General features: G+C 39.5%; 1 protein-coding gene across 1 annotated transcript; it reads left to right on the top strand.

The window, feature by feature from the left end:
- Window positions 1-10,996: 10,996 nt before the first annotated feature.
- On the top strand, window positions 10,997-20,330 carry GJA1 (gap junction protein alpha 1). Its single transcript, XM_050316716.1, has 2 exons — window positions 10,997-11,239; window positions 17,254-20,330. The coding sequence occupies exon 2, from the start codon at window positions 17,270-17,272 to the stop codon at window positions 18,413-18,415; it is 1,146 nt and encodes a 381-aa protein (XP_050172673.1). The 5' UTR covers window positions 10,997-11,239; window positions 17,254-17,269; the 3' UTR covers window positions 18,416-20,330.
- The last annotated feature ends 743 nt before the right edge of the window (window positions 20,331-21,073 follow it).

The following is a 21,073-nucleotide window of genomic DNA, read 5'->3' as shown; positions in this document are numbered from 1 at the left end:
TACATTCTTCTTCCACTGGCTGGTTCCCCTTGCCCCCCTAAGCCTGCCTCCCTCCGACACATCCCTGAGCCGACCTCCTTCCAGGAGAGGAACCGAGGCGGGACCGAAGGTCTTCCCTATCTCCCACCGCCCCCTAGCGGGACCTTCCTGAAACGCGGACCTCCTGCCTGGCCCTGGGGCCCCTTCCACACCTCTGCCTTCAAGCCAAGCTTTTCTTGTTAAACCTTAGTCTCGAATAAAATTAAAACTATTTTTCTGTAATCTATAAATTATTAGAATAAATCTTATTAAGGTGAAAACATATTTTTGATAATTTTATTGCGATTTTGTGTATTATTTTTCTAAATACAGAGCTTGTTTTATATTTAGATGTAGTGCAAATCTGAATAAGGACACTGTGGAAATTCATATGTGATGTCCTTCGGTGTCTTCCAGATTAATTTGCTGTGTCTTTAGATTATATTTCTTCGTAGCCACCAAAACTTCAAACCCTGGATAGGATTGGGATGTCAAAACAATCCATTGGGCTTTTTGCCCAGCAGCAGTTATTCTTCTTGACACAATGTGAAAATTGTGTCTAATACCTATCTGCAACCTTCGTCTGCAGAGCCACTTAGAAATGTGAGCTCGTCGTAAAACTGGTAATTAACAGGGCCAGAAAGAAAGATTACATTTCAGCATAATATTTAGAATTAAGGTAAAGATTTTTGCTGTAAAGACACACGGTTTCAGGTGCTGAATTATGTTTTAGGTCTTTCTGTACTGCTGTAGTAGCCTGGAAGCTCCAAGTCAGCAACTGCCATGTCTGAAGGCACCCTGTTTTCTGAGAAATCATTAATTGCTTCCTGCTGTGACTGCTGAGGGGCATACTGGTCTTGAGAGCATGAAGCTGCTTGGTGCCTCAGTCTGTGGAGTCTGTGTAAGGAAAGCATCTTTCTAAGCTAGAACAGGAATTTGAATAGGTTGTTTTTGTGGTGGTCATTAGTGTGGCCTCACTGATTAGTCCTGAAGCATAAGGATCCCTTCTGTGGATTTGATCCACAAAGCTCATTGCTATGCTGCTTTCTTGAACATCTTTAGTGTCTTCAAGAAAAAAAAAGACAGGCAGTGATGCTATAATTTTTGTTCATTCTTTCCTTGCTTTTGTTTTCACCCCTAAGTTGAAAACACCAGCAACCAATCATAGTTTTATGAGAATTAACCTTCCTTTATTTGTAGAATAAAAGAAGCAATAGGCATTTCCCTACCAGTCCTGCACTGGAATTTTGCAAGGAAGCCAAAAGGTGTTTCACGCATGTTTAAGTTCATATTATTGCCTTAATGTGTTTCCCTAGATTTCATGAAAATTCAGAACAATTACATGCAATATATACTCAAATCCCAGCTGCCTGTCTTGTAATAAATCTACATTTATCCACCAACAGAGCAAACCACTTATTTTAAAACTCATGGTGAGTTGTTATAGCACAGACCAGTGGTAGAATTGAGCTGTTCTATGATGGTACATAACACCAGGGCTCTCAACACATGCACTAACAGTTCTCAGAAGTAGTCTGTGAGTCAAGCAGATTGCATATCAAGGACTTTTACAATTTCACACTGAGACTTCTACATTTCCATTTCAAAGGCTGGTAGAGACCCTATTTGTTCTTGATGTAGAATTCCTTCTTGAAATCAAATGGTACTGAGAGCAGGGAACAAAATTTGAATAAGTAATGAAGAGCTATATTGCCATGGAAAAGCAAAAAAACTTGTGCAGGTACATCAGTATCACTTGACTCTACATGAACTCATAAAAGGATCTGTGTTTTATGCAGAGATTCATGAAGTAATCCAAAGAGATTTTACATCTGTTTTAGCCTTTTACTTGCAGTTTATAATGTGTGTTTCCCTCTCCTGTACCTAAGATTAGCCCTCATTTTCTGGCTCACTTGGCTGATCAGCATGATCTTCCTTTATCAGTAAACATATTCAGTGGTTTCTTCTACAGTTATCAGCTCAACTGACTACCCATGACTGCTTTCCAGGTTTCAAAAAAAGAATTTACTTGGAGGAATACAAATAGTGAACAAAGAAGTTAATCCAAAATGTAGTAGTCACTCACAGTTTCCATTAACTAGTGTTCAGTGTGTGACAAAAGGAGTTCTCAGGCTCACATAGATTGTATCCACTTGTGCTGTGACCATCTGAAATTCTTTAATAAAAAAAATTAAAGAATGTTAATACAATGTTATATATACACTTATCCTGCCTTTAAGGATATTTTTGAAAAATACGTTGAGGAAAGCAAAAGCTTTTTTTCTCATATGTTTCTGAGGTTAATGAACTTTTCAATTCTTTTTCATATAATCACAAAATGGTTTGGGTTGGAAGAGGCTATAAAGATCATCTAGTTCCAACCCCATAAAGTCATTTAGATTGGAAGAGACCTTTAAGATCATCAAGTCCAAGCAGAAAACCAACACTGACAAGTCCACCACTAAACCACGTCTGTAAGTGCCCCATTTTTGCAAAATAATGGGAATAAAAGGTGTGCCTGTTTTCCTTCTGTTGTCCTCTGTCTTGCTAATTAAAGCAGTATCTTGGAAAGCTAAAGATACTGTTTTGATCTTTACAGTCTCATCAGGGCTTGCAAGCAAGTTTACCACTTTGCAGTCAAGTGCTCTGATCCCAACTAACTAGCAAAAATCTCAGCAGCAGCAGAAGCAGAATCACAAGCAGCCTCATCCAGGAAGAACAGGGTGGTATGAAAAGCCCCACGTGGTAGCCAGTCCTGGGCTGCTTCAGAAAATGTGGGGTCAAATGGGACATCTGCAGTGAAGGAGGTTGGGGCACCTCTGATATTTTGGTATTTCTGGCCAGAGCAAGAACAGGAGAGGGCTCTGGGTAGCATAGTGTAAGATGGCTGGGGGCATGTTGAGCAACACAGTTACTGCCTGAGCCCTGCAGGAGTTCCCATTTTTCCAGAGCTTGGTAATCACTGAAGAAAGGTTGCTGGGCCTGAAATTTGGACTTGTGTGCCTCAGTTCTCCATATCTGTACTAGGACATAAATTCTGTATGCCTTCTCATCATCAATGCTTACACTAAATCTCCCTTAAAATGTAATTATATAAGGACACTTTTTTTTTCCCCCCCACAGGAGATAAAATCTTATAGGCATTGCCCACCAATTTTCACTCAGTTTTTGGACAGAATAATTTGCAAGATATCGCCTTGATTGTCTGTAAGAATACTGATTTAATTCTTACATTCCATCTTTTCAAAATATCCTTTAAATACAGAGTAGTCTGAGATTATTAGTACCCATGTGGGGTTTTATTGTGATCAAGTTTACAAGAACTCTGCTTATGGATTATAAACCAGTGTTAATTTTGAGGGCAGGTAATTGAAAGTTGTTTATTTTGAATGCAGCCTCAGAAAGTTGTGAAGCTGCTTTTACTATTCAAATTTGACATGTAAAAGATAATGCTTTAGTTTAATGCTCAGCACATTACAACCAATTTTTCTCACGATATTGAACTGCTTTTATTCTGTATGATTTGGATATCGTGTACTTTGTATTAAAGTTTAATAGCTGAAAGCTATTGTTATCAGTTATGTAACATTTTCCCTTATGCACCTAAGTTCATGTTTGCTGAAAATGAGCAGTTCTCAGCCTACACTGTGGAGCTAGAGACTTTTATGTTCCTAATGCCTCATTTGTACATGTCTTTCTGATACACTGTGTAATTTGACTACATTTTTTTTCCAGTTGAGTTAATATAAAAATTTCTGAGAAAATAGATAAATGAATGTACACACATTTAAATTCAAAGCAGATCGCTGAACGTGACGTTCTTTACTACTTAGGAAAATGACTCATGGATTATACTGGGAGATCCCTTTCTGGGAAAATCTTATAACAGAAACTGCTAATTCCAGTAGATTAATTTTCCGGTTGTGTTCCCAAAGCTGTTCTTATGGGAACCCCTTAATTAGTAGTATATTTTAAATCAATTTGTATTTTTACCAGCAGTCAACCCTGTTAATAATTTTTACTTGCTTTTATGTAGAATTTCTTGATGTCCAGCTCTTTGAAGACCCTTTCATGTCTACAACACTGTTAATCCTGCAGATGGTCAAACAAAAGAAGTCATTATGCTGCTCAGATAATTCTGGCCAACACATATGCAGCTGTACAGCAAATGGCAACAGAGTGGTGTAAGGAAAATGAGTGGCAAACCTTGAAATGTTCATGTCCTCAAACACTGTTGTGGTGACTATCAAGAAACCCATTGTGTGTACCTCTGCCTTTCAGCTGGGAGCATCTCTTGCACTCTGACTCTGTTTTTCAGAAATCTTTTGAAGTGGTGTATTCCAGGCCCACTCTCTTAGCTGATAAATTAAACATCTCTTGTCTGAAGGCAGAAAACTCTTAAACTGAGAGGAAAGCTGAACTTCTCTGTTTACTTGGCAGTCATGTGGGGAGAAGACTTTAAAATGACCATCACAGGCTGTCTGCAGGTGAGTGAAGACAGTCACTCAGTGAAATGTGAATGAATGCACACCTCAATCTAAAAACAATTGTATCTACAGAAAAAGGCTGCCCAAAAGCATTCTCTGATCTTGTGATGAGTTAAAAAAAAAAAAAATCGAATGTATAATGGAATTAAAAAAATTTATTCAAATGTATGGAATAATAAAAGAGAGCCTATAAATAATTGATTCTGGTTCTCTTTCTATGTAGGAAGTAATAGGAAAAAGGGACTCAATTCTAAATATCAATTTGTAGACTGACATAAACCAAATGTTCCTTTTGATTTTCCTTTTAATTTTGTAGATAAAAAGTCCTTTTAGTTAGACTTCATTGCTTATTTAAGTATTGAAGCAGCACAGTTTAATTTACTGTAACCAATAATATTGCCTAGCTAAACATAAAAATATTGTTCTGTGAGTAAAACACAGTGCCTCACATTAACAAATTTATTCAAATGCTGAGTGAATCTGGAATTGTTGAGAAAATATTAAAAATCAAAATTAAATAAAACCTGAGGATATTCTGAGAACAGGATTGAAAAGGCATGATTTCTTGAGGGGGAAGGGAGCTCACTCATTTCCCCTTTCCACTTCTGAAAGTAGTCAAACTTTCTGTCCCTCAGTTCAGCCACATGTGGAAAACTCATCAATCTCTACAAGATTTTCAAGACTTCCACAGAAAGGCAGTTGCTGTTTGCAAAGCCTGGATAAAAAGTATTAAAATGTTGTCAAAACAGCTCACTGATTCAAAACGTCCAAAGCACAACCACTATTGCACAGCTGATTTTTTTTGTTTGGTAATAAAGAATTTTTTTCATCAATAAAGGTACAAAAGTATCTTCAACTAGATAGTAATTTTGGGGAGTGACCTACTCTGGTTTTCTTTCATTTTTGCAGGCTGCTATTTTGGAATTTGGCTGTACAGCCTTTATTTATATTGCTGGGTAGTACTTAACATGTGCAGATTTCTTTTCTTCAGTGAGATTACCCATCAGAGTAAATAGCAGTCTGTGTCAATACATATTCTGAAATTTTGTTTTATTTCATTGTTAATGCATTCAGTCATTGCCAGACCCCTTGAAGAAATCTAAAGACTGTTTTGTGAAAGGCAATGTTACTTTCACTATATGTTACTCTTCAGTTTGAAAACATGAAGGGGCCATATTTGTTTTTAAAATCTCTTATAATTTAGAACCAAATGACTAGAAAACCTCACCACCACCAATACAGAGAAACAAAACCTCACAAAATACTATAGGATCATCTCAGTGCAGGATTTTTGAATGTGAAATGAAAAATAAAATAAACAAAAAGATTAACTGGCATTCATTATCCAATATAATTCATGTTTATTTTCAGTGTGTACAGAAGGTGGAGCCAAATTCATAAGGATCTGTGAATTTATACTTCATTCTTCGTTTGAATGCTTTTCTAATGTCTTTCTAGAGAGGCAACTAGTTCAGAGTACATATTGATTGGAATCAGTTACAATGTTGGGATAAATCCTTTTAAAACAAACTTTTCTGGTATTTAACTGGTCTGTAATGAGGTTTAGAAGTTTCTCGGCACAGAAGAAGAGCATCTGAGTCTTCACATATTACCCTTCTCTCCTTCTGTCCATCACTGAGCCAGGAGTGAATTCATATTTCTAAATGAAGCGTGAGAACAAAATAAATATCACCATGAAAAAGTTGTGGTGAGACCTTAGTGGTATGAAGTGGCAAGCACTGACCAGCACAAAGAACAGAAAGGAAACAATCAACCCAAACTTTGAACACTGTATTTTCCTTCTCTGTGATCCTCAAAAATTTTAAAAAGAAAGACCCACTTAGCTGTTTGCACTGCTAGCTGATATTCCAAAATGTAACTAGAGAACATATCAGAATAATTTTGGGCTTAAAGGATGGAGTCCAGCATTAAGAAATTTTGCTTCTAATTCTGGTTGTGTCATGAGCTGTCTATGACTCAGAAGAGCTGCTGGTATACTCCATGACAAACTTCCCAACTTTGTAAAAGAGGTTGCTATAACATAACTTCTTCTATGATAACATTTAAAAAACACTCTGAGATTGTAGACAGATGACTGTGCAATAGTGCAACATATTTCCAGAGAACAGTGACCATTCACTGGGCTGGGCTCTGATGTGATGACATCACAGGAGAACTTCCCACTTTCATCTGAGGGTCTTCAGTTTTGATGTTTTTTCCAGTAGAGTTTCTTTTAAAACAGCAATTTTTTTTTTTCTTTTGCAGGCAGTAAGAGCAGAATCTATCTTATGCTGACTAAGCCTACTTTTCCCCTGGGCAATATCTAGCTTTGAATGTAATGAATGTGAGAGACCACTTTCAAAAAGGAATGGCAAGTGAGCTCACTACGAGACAGCCTTGTGATTATTCTCCTTTTTATTATTATTATTATTATCCTTATTCTTATACGCTGTGTGCTGTGCCACCCAAGTGGGACCAGATACCACCTTGAGGGATGACAATTGCCTTGAATTGTCTGTTTTGAACAAGGAATGACCCTTTGAAATTTGAGGCAGGGAGTGGTCAAGGCTGTGTTTTGCACACCCGATGGTGCTGGGTGCAGCGTCTTACAGTGGGCTCCAGTCCAGTCATCCCAGCTGAGAGAATGTGCAAGCACTGTGGCCAACAACTTCAAAGCTGTGTTGTATTTCTGTGTGATGTTAATTCCTTAAACAAGCAAAAAGCACTGGGTGCTTGCTTAGGAAAAAAAAAAAAAAAAGCATTAGTCTGCACATTTATGTGCTTAAGTAATCAAGAAATACCACACATTATTGTTCCTTGGACATTCTGAAAAGCTTTACCTCCACAGGCCATGAACCAGGGCCATGCATTATTCACAAGTCTGTCTTTAAAGCCAAGTGTGTGAGAAGGGAACCTGCTGAAGATTACGTGCCATTCAGGGATGTGGGTGACTGCACAGCTGCCTCGAAAGCACCTAAGAAAATCTGCATTGCCTGTGTATATTAATCTCCATTTACTGTATATTCAACTCGTTTTACTTGGTTCATGGATTCTTCTCCCAAATTTCACAGGATGGAGGACAGTGGTGTGAATGGGAGTACTGGGATGTGAATTTTGCAAACAAACTGAAAACAAGTGAAGATGTACTATTCATTTTTAAGAGCTCCATAAATTACAGACATGCTTGATTGGAAGTACACCGTGAACCCCACTGATATCAAAAGAAGATTTGGTAATGGTCAAAGGACTGGAGAGACTTCCAAATGAAATATTCACTTGGGCTTTCCTAGCGAATTAGGTTCTCAAATATTTTTGAGGGAGTATTTGGAAGCAATATGAGGAAAAAAGTTTCTTTATAGAATGCTGCACTTGTGTTCAGGTGATATATAAAATATATATACAGATAGATAGATAGATAGATAAATACATGGATATATAGTGGACTGAGTTCTTTATTAACCATGAATCTGTGTCAAAAGCTGGAAATACTAAGTAATCCAACTTATGGTTCCACTTGGTAAGTCTGTGTACAAAAGCAGCAGCAGTACTGTGGGCTCTGAACTATTTCACTGATTCAGCTGAGGATTCACAGAGAATGGACAGAAACCCTGTGGAAGTCACCCTGAGGTTCAGTCCCAGAGATGCACTTGACGGAGCCTAGGCTCCAGCACTGCACTGAGTCACAGTGAAAGGCAAACAGGTTCTGGAGTCCTCACATGGCCACGCTGAAAGATTGTTTCATAAGACTGTGCTGTTTGCTCCACAAGTCAAAATGTCAGTGGATGGCAATAGAAGTCCCAGGGACCACCAGGCCCCAAAATATTCATTTCTATCAGGTGAAAGGAATCTGTCTTCCACAATACAAGGCTTCAAACCTGTGATCTTCTTATCCATGTCTTAGTCTGTAATGAAGAACAGATTTACGAATATCTCAGACTTGATAACCCCATGCTTGCTTTTTGAACACAGCTTTACCTAAAGGGGGGTTGCACATGAGGATGTTTGTTCAATCTGAAAAGCTTATTTCCATCATGAGGCAAATAAGTGTGGGACTTTCTGCTAACCTTGTGAAATGGCAGATCATTGCATCACCTGAAGCTGAATATGTTCTGGTAATAGGCTGTGGAACATGACCATGGAGATGTTCTATGGAGATGTCTCTAGGAGACATTTCCCAGTAATTCTTATCAGGACTACTGATAATCTTTCCAAATTCTACAAAGTATTGCAGGTGGAGACTTGTAAAACTTTCCATTTGCATATGGATAATGCCATAGCAAAGCCAGGTGTTATATGGCTGCAAAATTATTCTTTCTTTGTTACTAACACACACATTTTAGTTTTCCAAAGTGGATTTTAAGATTCTACACCCTTCTTTCAAAATTTTTCAAATGTTTCAAAAATTACAAAGCATGTACAGGAAGAGAATGGAAAAATGCAAGATCAGGCAAGCTGGACCCTGTGATCCTGCCGGCTTTGACAGGGAATGATAACTTTGTATTCTTGCATGCTGTGATTCAAGGGTTTTTCCCTGGCATAATTCTGCTTTCCTAAGGGGCAGCACCATACACATACAACATCCCAAATCTCTTCCATGTCTCCAGCATCAACACACACATAGCCATATTGGCAAAGTTTTGTACTTTGCTCCAGAATGACCTGTGTTTTACAGGGCCGTAGCAAGAGCACTGTGCGTACTCTGCTCCCTGTCTGTACTATAGTCATGAAGGCTATGAAATGCTCTGGTTTGTGTATTACACTTTTTCCATTCTCAAGAAGAAGGGCTCACAGCCTGTTAGGCACACAGTTCCATTTCTCCCTTAATGTGATGAGAAAAGGCAACCTGAAAACAACCTTTGGAAAAAATGAGATTCCTTTCTGCCGTATGGCTTGGAAAACTGTAAAAGCAAAAACAAAAACAAAACAAACAACAAAAAAACCCACAAACAAACAAACAAAAACCAACCCACAGAACAAAACGAAATTGTAAAAAATAACAGCCAATGTCAAAGGAAAAAGGGCAAACTGAGGAAACCAGCTGTCTCCGTCTGCAGCTGCAGGAAGGGGAATAGGTGTGCAGTAGTAGTGTACTAACTCTTTTTCTCAAACAGGAGGCAGTGTAGTCTGCTACAAACTGCTCCAGAGCAAGAACCAGGACGGTGTGTTTGCTTCCCGGCTTCAAAGCTCCCTGATGAGTAGCTTTCTTCAAAGACCTTGCCTTACTTTGAGAGAGTTCTGGGTGAAAAGCAGTAGGGAAGAGCTGTGCAAAATAAGCAGTAATATTTAGGTTGTGTTGTACATTCATTATTTCAAGAAGAAACTGTAAAGAGGAAGCTCTCTATGACCATTACTGAACTTCTTCCCTCTTTTGTAGCCTTCAAAGAGCAAAAAATGTTCTTCCATGCTACTGAGCCCAGAAATAGCTCTTGAGAATAACGAGTTGAAACCCAAATGAGTTCAGTACAACCTAAACTGTGAAACTTCATGCAGAACTTCATCGGACTATGAAACACTTCCAGAGAAGCTCTTAAGCAGTCCCACAGAGCAGCTAATACCACATGACATGAACAAATACAAGACCAATTCCTAATGAAGTTCGAATTCCATGTATGAGGAGCTTAACACAGACAAAGAAATAAATTAATCTCTCTTCTACAGAGGAGGCATTTTTTCATGGGGCATTTAACCAGAGTCTGGTCAGGAGCAAAGCCAAACTAGTTTTATCCGATTGCATAGATCAGTTTTGGAGTATGATTTTACACTGTAAAATCTGTTCAAAAATTATCAGTAACATTTCTTCTCACTTTTGAAGACTGATTCTCTTTATTATGCTTTTGTGCTTTATTTTCTCAAATTTCCTGGAAAGAGTTTTGTGGAATGTGAGGTCATTTTTTCATTTCTCCCATGGGACAGACACACACACATGCACACACAAATAATAGCAAAAAAATATGTGATGTGTATCTCCTGTGGAAACAAACACGCTGCTCCCGGTGCGTACTTTCATGTGTGCACGTAAAGGAAATTGACCTCAGTAGACAAAGCTGTGTTCATAACAAAAAGCAGAGAGGGCTTGGGAGGGCTTCCTCTCCTGAGTGGTCGCGAGGAGGGAACAGAGAGAGCAGCCCCAGCATCCAGGAGGTCCGCACTGGTTACCCATTAATCCCTTTCAATGCATGTTTCCCTTTCCCTGCAGTAAAACTCCTGATGCACGCCAGAGAGCCAAGTTGTTTCATCTGTCTCAGGCGAGCCCAGATCTGGACACAGTGCCACCCAGGTGCTCCAGTGACCGGAGAGGAGGGTGTGGGGCGGCTGCTGACTGCCCTTGTATTTGTTTTGTTACATCAGCAAGAGTGAACTTCCATGCTCTGTCTTTCCGCGGGCTGGATTTTGCTGTGCCTTCAGTCCTCTCCCTCCTCCTCCCCCAGCTCCCTGCTCTCCGCCCGCAGCGCGCCCCTCCTCCCGCTCTGCCTCCCCTCCCTCTCCCCTCCTCTTGCACAGTCAGAGGCTTGAAAACTTGTTAAAAGCTCTCCCAGCGTTCCAAGTTAGAAAAAACTTTTACGAGGTATCAGCACTTTTCTTTCATTAGTGGGGAAGGAAGGATGAAAAATACAAAACGGGAGTAGACTTTTAAAGTTTAAATAGATAGCTCTGAGTGCCTGAACGTGCTCTTCCATTTTACTTTAACCATCCAAAGAAGTACTCTGATCCAGTTTTACTGCTGATCAGCAAGGGTAAGTCGAAAGTTTTCCTTTTTCATCTTTTTGTGTATCACTTTTTTTTTTCCCTGAAAACACTTCTTTTCTTCTTCTTCCACCCCCCTCCTCTCCTCCTCCCCCAAGAATTCTCTGTTATTGCGCTCATGGTTGAACTTGTTTAAAAAAACACACATCTCTTAGCAGCGTAGATTCTCTTAAAGTGCTAAGCAAAGTTCCATCTTGGAGGAATCCTCTACTTACTTTCGTCATATTTCTATACGTTTCTAGTAGTGCTACACTTTTACAACTTATAACCTTTTTCAAGCGAAGGAGGAACTGCGGCGAAGTTGTGAGTGCCGGGCTGAGTTGCAGACTTGTTGCTAGTGCTTGGGTGCGATCGCTCCCCTGCACTGCTCTCGGGGTAACTCAGCTCCTTTAAAGAAAAAAACAGAGGTGCGCTTCAGTCTCCACTGTCGTACCGAAATTGCATCAGAAGTTAGTAACAGAGAGACCTTACCCTGAGTGCGTCCAATTCCTTCCCCACACATTTTGCTTTCATATGGAAATCCTGATTGATGCCTGATAGCTTGAGCAGGGCAAGGTTCTTAATTAGGTGCTTTGTTAAATGCTTCAGCTACTGAAGTGGTGACTTTCACGTGGTCTTCCTGATAATTTTTTTCCCCTTTTCTTTTAAAATAGATGTGATAAAATCCAGACATGCGTTACGGATTTTTAACCTGGTTTGTATATAGTTACTCTGTTTTAGCAACCTCTGTGAGGGATTTTAGAGAAGGAATGTGGAATACCATGATATGCCTTACCACGTTGGCAATGCCTGTGAAAGTCTTAGGTAGATATAAATGAAAGTTGTCTAGGAAGGACCGTGCAAGAATACAGACAATGTGTCATAATCGCTATATGATACATTCCTTGTATATTACCTTGAAGACTTTAATGACGGAAATGCAGAGGATTAAATACTTGAGCAGCATCTTTTGGAGAAATAAAGGGCTTTTTATGTTGCGAGACTTGGAGTGATTTCTTATAGCAGTTGTTGCCTACTGCTTACCAGTAGTTAAAAAGCAATAAGAGGACGCAGAAAAAGCCTTCAGCTGAAAGACAGATGAAGCACAGAGTCTGTCTTATCAAGTAACACATGAACAAGAATATTGTGTGCTTATATGTGTCCTCATATTTTGCCTTGAGATATCCAGCGAGCCTCATGAAGCAGCATATTTTGTCCAAGGCATTCCTTTTCGGTTTTGTATGTGACGTTTGTGATGAAAACTCCTGGTAATAGAGGCAAAAATGGGCTATGGACACCTTTTGCCTGACATCCTGTGTGTGCATGTGTATGTGTGAGGGTTTGCGCACATAGGGAGCGAGTTAGAGGACTTGCGTGAAGCTTTCATCCTGCCATTTTTAACATCTGGACAGCACACTGTGCTGCAGAATTTAAGCCTTTAGTCTCTGGGATGTTTACTGAAGTGTTTCCTTCAGAAACTTCAAAGCCAAACACTGGCGCTGACCCACAATACCTAACAAGCATACAAATGGGAGAAAGGCAAGCAGCAGGCTCGCTTCAGGAGAGGGAAGAGAGGGATGGACACAAGGGATTTGATTTGCAACATAAAGCTGAATGCTTATACACACAGGAACGCAGACGGATTCAACGCTGTAAAGTTATCTCAAGCTATCTCTTGTATTGTGCAAGCCCAAAAGATTAATTTTATTTGTCTCTGCAATGAACCAAGGCCAAGGATTCCTGTGGGCACAGGGAAGGTTAGAGGACATTGAGCAATGCATCTGTTTCGTTAGATACATTGCTCTCTCTTACCCAGTCACTAGTATCTCCTCCCCATGTTACCCACTGAATTTTTCTTGCATGGAGGCACCTGGGCTGTTGTTTATGCCATGTATATTTTAGACATCCAGATTTCAAAATCCTCAAGCAGGAGAATCAGAGGGCCCAAGGCCCCCTCAGGGAATTCAGCTTTCCTTCCCTTAATTCCAAAGTGAGTCAGGAGAGGGATGAATCTGGGCATTAACACAGAGGACAAACCTGAATTGTATGACTAGAGAACGTCTAAGAAAGTGCTTAAAGTTGCTTTTGTAAAACATGATTTAAAATTAAACTAGGTGGGAAGGGTACAACATGGGAGAGGCAGAAGCTGTGGGGTAGATCCACTAGTGACTGACCACCAGCAGTACTGGCAAACAAAGAAAAAAATCACAGTTGTGACACTACATTGTAGTTACTGCAGCCATTTAATGTGTAGTCTTTGTCCGGTGGATGAAATGAACTCAAGCTGATCTGCAGTACTACATAAGAACAACACTTTCCCAGAGGAATGTTTGGAAGACATTCTCTTATTTTTGCATGATTACAGAAAACTAGCTTTCCCTCTTCCAACTTGTCTAAACCCCATGAGTTGTACATAGCTGCTTTCTTTGCAATGCATGTTGCTTTTAGGAAATGGTCAAGCTGATTGATGTTCAGGGTCCAGAACCTTCTCTCTTGTCCATGTGTGTGTGTAAGCGCAAATAAAAAGGCAGAAGGGGTTGAAAAACCAAAACTTTGGCCTGTTTCCCAATTGCTTCAGCTGCATGATCCCATTTTAGAACCCACTCTAACCCTTACTGCTCTTCCATCCGCTAGCATGTGACCTTCTAACACTGTAGTCAGACCTGGGCACATTACCACAGCACTGAGTTTGCATTAGTCTTTTTGGAAAATATGAACCAGATGACATGATGAATGCCGTCCATAAAAAATAGTTCTAGAATTTCTTAATTGTGGCCTGCAAATCAAATGTCTTATATATTTGGTCATCCAAAACCCATGCGATGAATGCCGTCAGATCTCCTGCTGCTCTATGGGGTTTTTTCCTATCTTTACCCACACACAGTAGGACCTGGAAGAAATCCATCTTTTAAAGACTGCTGTATGTTAATGCTAGGCCAGCATTAGTCTGCCTCAGAAGAAGGTTATGATCCTGTAAAGTATTAATCACCAGGAGCTCATGAAACGCACGTACTCATCATCAGCCATATCCTTAAATTCCTGAAGTAGTGAAATCATATCAATTGAACAGGCTGTGTCATTCAGTGGACTCACTTAAGGCGTTTGGAAGCGTTAAAAGAAGTTTTAGTCCAGAATGTTGAAGAACTATTTTTAAAGGTTCGACCAACCATTAGAAACTACTTACAAAGCTAGAATACTTAAAATACCCGTTTTATACAAACCTTCTTTCTATACCTGATAAACAGATTTGTAATCAGTTGATAAAACTGGTCTTTCAGTGCCCTGAAAGTAAACAAGTTAGATCCGATGAATGAATTTTCTCTACAACAAAGCAAAGTACTGTTTCATAATGCAGTAGAATCCACTTAAGAAAAGGAATAATATATTTGTGCCACCACAAGGTTATCTGATTAAGAGTACAATGTTTTGAATTGATGTGGGGTTTTTTATCACTGGCAAAGGCTAGCATGTAACTGATCTCTCTTTAAAAAAGTTGCTTTTCAAAACTATGTATGAGTAATTCAAGCATGGAATGTTTCCTCCTGGAGTTTATATTGCCAGAGGACACAGATGAAACTTAGCAATTTTGCATGCTGAAGCAAATTAAAAAATAGGTAGTTAATTCTCCAACTATTGCAGGTGTGGGATTAAGTAGGTCAAAACTGAAGTAAATCACATTGCATTAATGAACCAGAAAGGAGTGTAATTAGAAAACAAACAATACATAACTGCCTAGAAATAACACATGCTCTGTTTTCTTAATCAGGCTTTCAATCTGAAATAACATTTAGACAGTAAAAACATTGAGTCTGAGGAAAGTCTGTTAACCCAGTAGTTTAAAATCATTGGAAAGCTGACTAATTAAATCAAGAAGCTGTTACTTGAAAAAGGCTTCTTCTGTCCACTTCACTTCTAGGACATAGAGCAAATAGAACTTGCCTTTGAAACAGACTTCACGTGTTGTATAGTTACAGGGTGTTCTCTATTTTAACAATCCCAGCCTGAGGAGAACGTGGTCACATTTCATTTCAGCCTTTCCAGAGACCTCTGCACTCTTCTGCCTCACTCCTGTCTGCTGCCTCAGCCCAAAAAGACAAACTCGCTTTTCCTGGGAAAGATGAAAGCTGAGGATGGCTGAGAGGATGTGTCAAAGATAAATATGCTGTGCATACTCCTCCCAGCGGAGGCTTCCAGATTTAAAAGTCTGAAGCAGGCCTGATCCTTTGACAGGGCTTCATTCATGAGAAGAGCTAATTATATGAGGAAGGGTCAGCAGGCTGCTGGTTGGTAAACTTCAGAGCCAGCTGACTAGGCAAATGGAGGAAATGGCCCTGGGATGTTTTTCAGGGGTTCAAAGATAATTGGCATCTCAGAGTTATTTTAGACACTTGTCTCCCATTACTCTCTCAGACTCTTTCTGATGGCAGGAATGGTGTGTTTTTATTTGGCATTTATTGTTATGTTTGAGTTTGCCAGACTTACGGTCTTGTGTTTCCAGTGACTCACTGCTTCTTGAAAGCAAGTCTCCTTGGTGCTAAAATTTCCTATTTTATGAATTATCCAAAAAGTGCTTTTTCTATAAATGACGTTCACTAGGGAATATATCCATGATGCAGTGGGGAGGAAATCATTTGGACATTATCAAAACTGTTAATACCAGGAAGGGATTACTCAGCATGCACGGAACAAATATCTATGCCCAGCAGCATCCACTTTAAAGGGAAAACTTTTTGATTATTTTTCCTGTTAAATTCCTGATTTTACATGCTTTTTCAGGGGCCAAGTTAAGATTTTTTTATGCATAAGATTGCCATTCTCTAGTTGATAAAAATCTGTTCTTCTTGAGTGAAATCTTATTCTTCCCAGGAATCTAGAACATCAAGCAAACAATTTAATTTCCTTTATGTCATCCTGAGTATTTTCCGATATCCCAAGAACTTGCCTGTGTCCCAGAAATGCATACTTCAAAACCCAAGTCAGGGGAGACAGTTTGAACTTGCAGTGTTCAACACTTAGAATGCAAACTGCAAGCCAGGAGTTGCCTTAAAAACAGAAAGAGCTCGTTTACCTAATTTTTTTTCCTTTTTGCCTTTCAAAACAAAGAAGGAACTTAAATACAAAAAGATGCAAACACAAATCTGAAACTACAATGAATTAAGCAAATCACGGATAAACAGGAAACCAGTTCCTCCAATATCTTAGTTATGTTTCATTTATTTACTATTTTTGGTTCCTTCATAAAACTGTAGGTAAAGAATGCTAACTTTCATTTGCAAATGCTAATGTACAAGTTGTATTTAGAAAGCTTTTTTTTTTTCTGAAGTTGAGTAGAGCATAAACTTGGTATCATCAGGAACTATACTCTTAAATGTATTACACACTATGTAGTGATAGGCAAGAGTCCAGTTTAATGCTGATGTAGTAAAAACAGCATGCATTTTGCAGTGATAGAATTTTAGGTATCTCACCCTAACGTTAACTTAATGTAATCTTTTCTATTTCTGTTATCCCATGGTTTGCTTTTTTTAGTATCTAAAAGACTGAGCATAGAAATTACAGGGAACAATCAATACACACTGAAACTGAGAAATCTTCCATATATTCTTAGCATATTTAGGCAGTGCCACTGCGTAGTTCCACACCCTGCTTCATCAGTGTGTCACAGCTGTTTTCCACCTGAGGCAGGTGTAGGTCATTGAACTGAGGCTGCCACCAAGGAAGCTGAGCCAACCACAATGGTCACTAAGGGTTGTCATGGGCTTCTTGAAAACTGGAATGAAATTAGGAACCTCTTTTTTCATTGTCCTCTGAGACATTACATGGTACTTTCTCTTTTCAGTTTCCCTGACTTCCCACTCCACCTGCAGACTAAAACTATGTTTTCTCTACAGATTGCGTTAAGACACACAAATTACAACAAAGCTGACACCACTGCTATATTAGCATTATTCTGTGATTTAGTCTATCAAGGGTATTCAAGCTCTGCCTTAACCGCTACTTTTTTTTTCTTTATGTCCTTGTTTAGCCAGCATCCTGTGAAGATGGGTGATTGGAGTGCCTTAGGAAAACTTCTTGACAAAGTTCAAGCCTATTCTACTGCAGGAGGGAAAGTGTGGCTGTCTGTCCTCTTCATTTTCCGAATCTTGCTATTAGGGACAGCAGTCGAATCTGCTTGGGGAGATGAACAGTCTGCTTTCCGGTGTAACACTCAACAGCCTGGTTGCGAGAACGTCTGCTATGACAAGTCCTTCCCCATCTCCCATGTACGCTTTTGGGTTCTGCAGATCATATTTGTGTCTGTACCTACCCTTTTGTACCTGGCACACGTGTTCTACGTAATGAGGAAAGAAGAGAAGCTGAACAAAAGAGAAGAAGAGCTCAAGGTGGTCGCAAATGACGGCGTGAATGTGGATATGCACCTCAAGCAAATAGAAATTAAGAAATTCAAGTATGGCATCGAAGAGCACGGCAAAGTGAAGATGCGTGGGGGACTGCTCCGTACTTACATCATCAGCATCCTGTTTAAATCTGTCTTTGAGGTGGCTTTCTTGCTGATACAGTGGTACATTTATGGGTTTAGTCTGAATGCCATCTACACCTGTGAGCGAGATCCGTGCCCACACAGAGTGGACTGTTTCCTCTCCCGTCCAACTGAGAAAACCATCTTCATCCTCTTCATGCTGGTGGTGTCCTTGGTGTCTCTTGCCTTGAACATCATTGAGCTTTTCTACGTGTTCTTCAAGGGTGTCAAGGATCGTGTGAAAGGGAAAACCGACCCCTACTCCCACAGTGGTGCCATGAGCCCTTCCAAGGACTGTGGCTCCCCAAAATATGCTTACTACAATGGCTGCTCCTCACCGACCGCCCCCTTGTCTCCCATGTCTCCCCCAGGGTACAAGCTCGTTACTGGAGACAGGAACAATTCCTCCTGTCGTAACTACAATAAGCAAGCCAGCGAGCAAAATTGGGCCAACTACAGCGCAGAGCAGAACAGAATGGGGCAGGCTGGCAGCACCATCTCCAACTCGCATGCCCAGCCCTTCGACTTCTCTGATGAGCACCAGAACACTAAAAAATTGGCCTCGGGACACGAGCTGCAGCCCCTCACCATTGTGGACCAGAGGCCTCCCAGCAGAGCCAGCAGCCGAGCCAGCAGCAGGCCTCGACCTGACGACCTGGAGATCTAAGCTTCTTGCTGCAGTACTTGTTCAACTATGAAACGACGGGCATTGGAAGATGCCGTCAGTGCTGATCTTGTTCCAGCGGAGGTGGTACTTAACAGTCTCAAGCAGGAGATTTTAACAATCATAAAGAAACAAACAAGCAAACAAACTTTTGAAATAATTGCTGTTTTTGGGGGGGATGTGGGATTGGTGTGGGGTGGTACATTACACATTGGTATTTAATGTAGCTGGTTTAAAGAATTCAAATACTAAAAAAAAAAAAAAAAAAAAAAAAGAAAAGGTAGTACTAAGGTAAGGGGCTGTTTTTCTAGAAAGGCTGTAAATATCTGAGTGTATGTGTATGTGTGTACTATCATGTTTGTTCCTAAAGAATCTTCTGTAACACTAAAACCTAATAATAACTGAACTCACATTTGTCAGGGTGAAGTGCTACCTGAAGATGAAAACATTTTTCCTATTCAATATGCAAAAAAGTCCAGGATTGCCTCTGATCATTTCCCTGTCAAGAACATTCCATTCTTAGAAAGTGCACTTTGAAGGTAAACTTTCCTACAGGGTCCTCCAGGTTGTCGGAAAGATTCTGTGAGGACAATCCTGTGAATCTTTGATTTGTTCTATTCAAATTTCAAACATGGCCCACCAAGAAGTACTTTGGTCACCTGCTCTTCCAGCCCTTCATGCAGGTATATTTTGTGATGTGCGTAAATGGGATGGCTCCATGCTTGTGGAACCGGCAATGACACTGTCTTGCCCACAGCGATTCTTGTGTCCTGCTGCTCATGTGCAGTCTAATTAGCATCCTGTAAAACACAGTTTGCTGCCACTTGCAGATGTAAGCATCAAGACAAGCAAGCAACTGCCTTTAGTGAATTTTATCACACCTTCATGTATATTAAGGGAGTGCGTATGTGTGTGGATGTGGAGGTAAAGGTATACACAAAACACCCTCGGAAACATTGGCTGAGAAATAAACGCACACAAGTTACTTGCAGTTGACACTTTCTCATGGATATTGTGAAAATGTGGGCCACTATGGTGTTTACATTCTGTGGTTCCTTCAATGCAAGTGAAGCACACGTCATTATATTTTTTTAATTCTATAGAATGTTTTCCATGTATCCTAAGTGGATGCTCTTTTAAAAATAAAAAATCAAAAGGGCTTAATTCTGGATGTCTTGCTCTGGAAAATCTCTTTTAAGTGTTTGGGAGTTTTGCCTGAACAAAGTCTACAGGATCAAGCCCAAGATGTAGCGAACCATGTTCTTGCTGGCATGAATGATTTTATTTTGTAGAAGTTAGGGGTGGAAAAGACCCATTAGGTCATCTAGCCAATCTCCCTGATAGGTAATAATGATGCTTGAATGATAGAAGATGTAGTACTGTAAGCAAGCTTTAGTCTTTTATGTGAGAAACTTAGAAGAAGTGCTTTGTGCTGGATAAATAATAAAATATGCCTACATGGCTTTTGCAGTAACTGGTATTTTTCTTGTACTAAATATTCACATTTACTGAACTGTAATGTCCACTCTGAATCTGACAGTTAGGTCTTTCTAGACGGCTCTAGCAACTTTAGTGTTTACACTTAGATTTTGTTTGAAATGCAAGTGAAGTTGGAAGGATTTTTAAGGAGTACAATTCTAGCTAATTTATTTGAAATATATGCTAAAGAAATCTACCAGTTTCTTCAAATGCATAGCCTCTTAGCTGAACACAGATTGACCAAGGAAATACATAGCTTGGTTTCATTTTGCAGCAACACAGATAAATTCTTTCATTTAATACATTATATTAATTTGTTTGACATTCCATGTTAAACTACTGTTGTGTTCAACTTCATTGCATGTATGCAACCATAGTTTGTCAGATCATGTTGTCTGGAGAACATTAGTCAATAAAGTTTTAATTTAGTATAAATACATTTTCTAATTGTCTTTTACTGTTTCATATGTCCATATATCTTTTGTTTCAGTAGTATGATCCAAACCTGTTGCTCCCTTGTTCATTTTTCCCCAGTCACCCTCCATTTCAGCAGCATCCTTGATTTAATCCATCTGGGTTTACTTTGAACTGAAATTTCACAGGACCAGATTCAGATACCCTCACAACACTGGAAAAAGAAGCATTGTTTGTACCACTCCTGGAACAAAGTCATGGTCAGCATGAAATACTGTAATTTGAATCTTGCTCTGAGTCTCAGAAAACATACATTCATTTACAAACTTATAAAAAATATAGCAGTAAAATACTGTCACACAATTTCTCAAGCAACTTTTAATACGGTTTAGATTCAACATTATGTAATCATTGCCTCTAGTTTACGTTTCCCCATGTAAACAGATTGCTTGAGTGACAGTCAGTTTCAATTTCTGGAATTAAAGCCTCATTCCTTTAGAGTCAATGGGAGAAAGGTAGTGATTTTGATAAGCCTAGGATGTCACATATTGTCTCCTGCTTCACCCTTTATGTCCCTGTCGCTGATAAAAGCAAACAGTGGTTGCCTTTCCAGCATTGGACTCCAAAGGTGAGATGGTTCAACTCTTTTTTTATTTGAAAAATCAAAATATAATGGTCATGTGATTATCATACAACTTTCTACTTTCAAATTTGCTTGTTATTTTAAGTCCAAATTCTTCCCCTTCCTATTAGTAAAGAAGGGGAAAA

The sequence above is a fragment of the Myiozetetes cayanensis genome, unplaced genomic scaffold, assembly GCF_022539395.1.
Source record: "Myiozetetes cayanensis isolate MyiCay16 unplaced genomic scaffold, myiCay2020 scf2-11, whole genome shotgun sequence".
In the NCBI taxonomy this organism is placed as follows: domain Eukaryota; kingdom Metazoa; phylum Chordata; class Aves; order Passeriformes; family Tyrannidae; genus Myiozetetes; species Myiozetetes cayanensis.
This window is presented reverse-complemented; position numbering and strand designations above follow the sequence as displayed.

Bases quoted from the DNA above. Each gene is read 5' to 3' on its own strand.
- GJA1 (XM_050316716.1), top strand. From the start codon at position 17,270: ATGGGTGATTGGAGTGCCTTAGGAAAACTTCTTGACAAAGTTCAAGCC.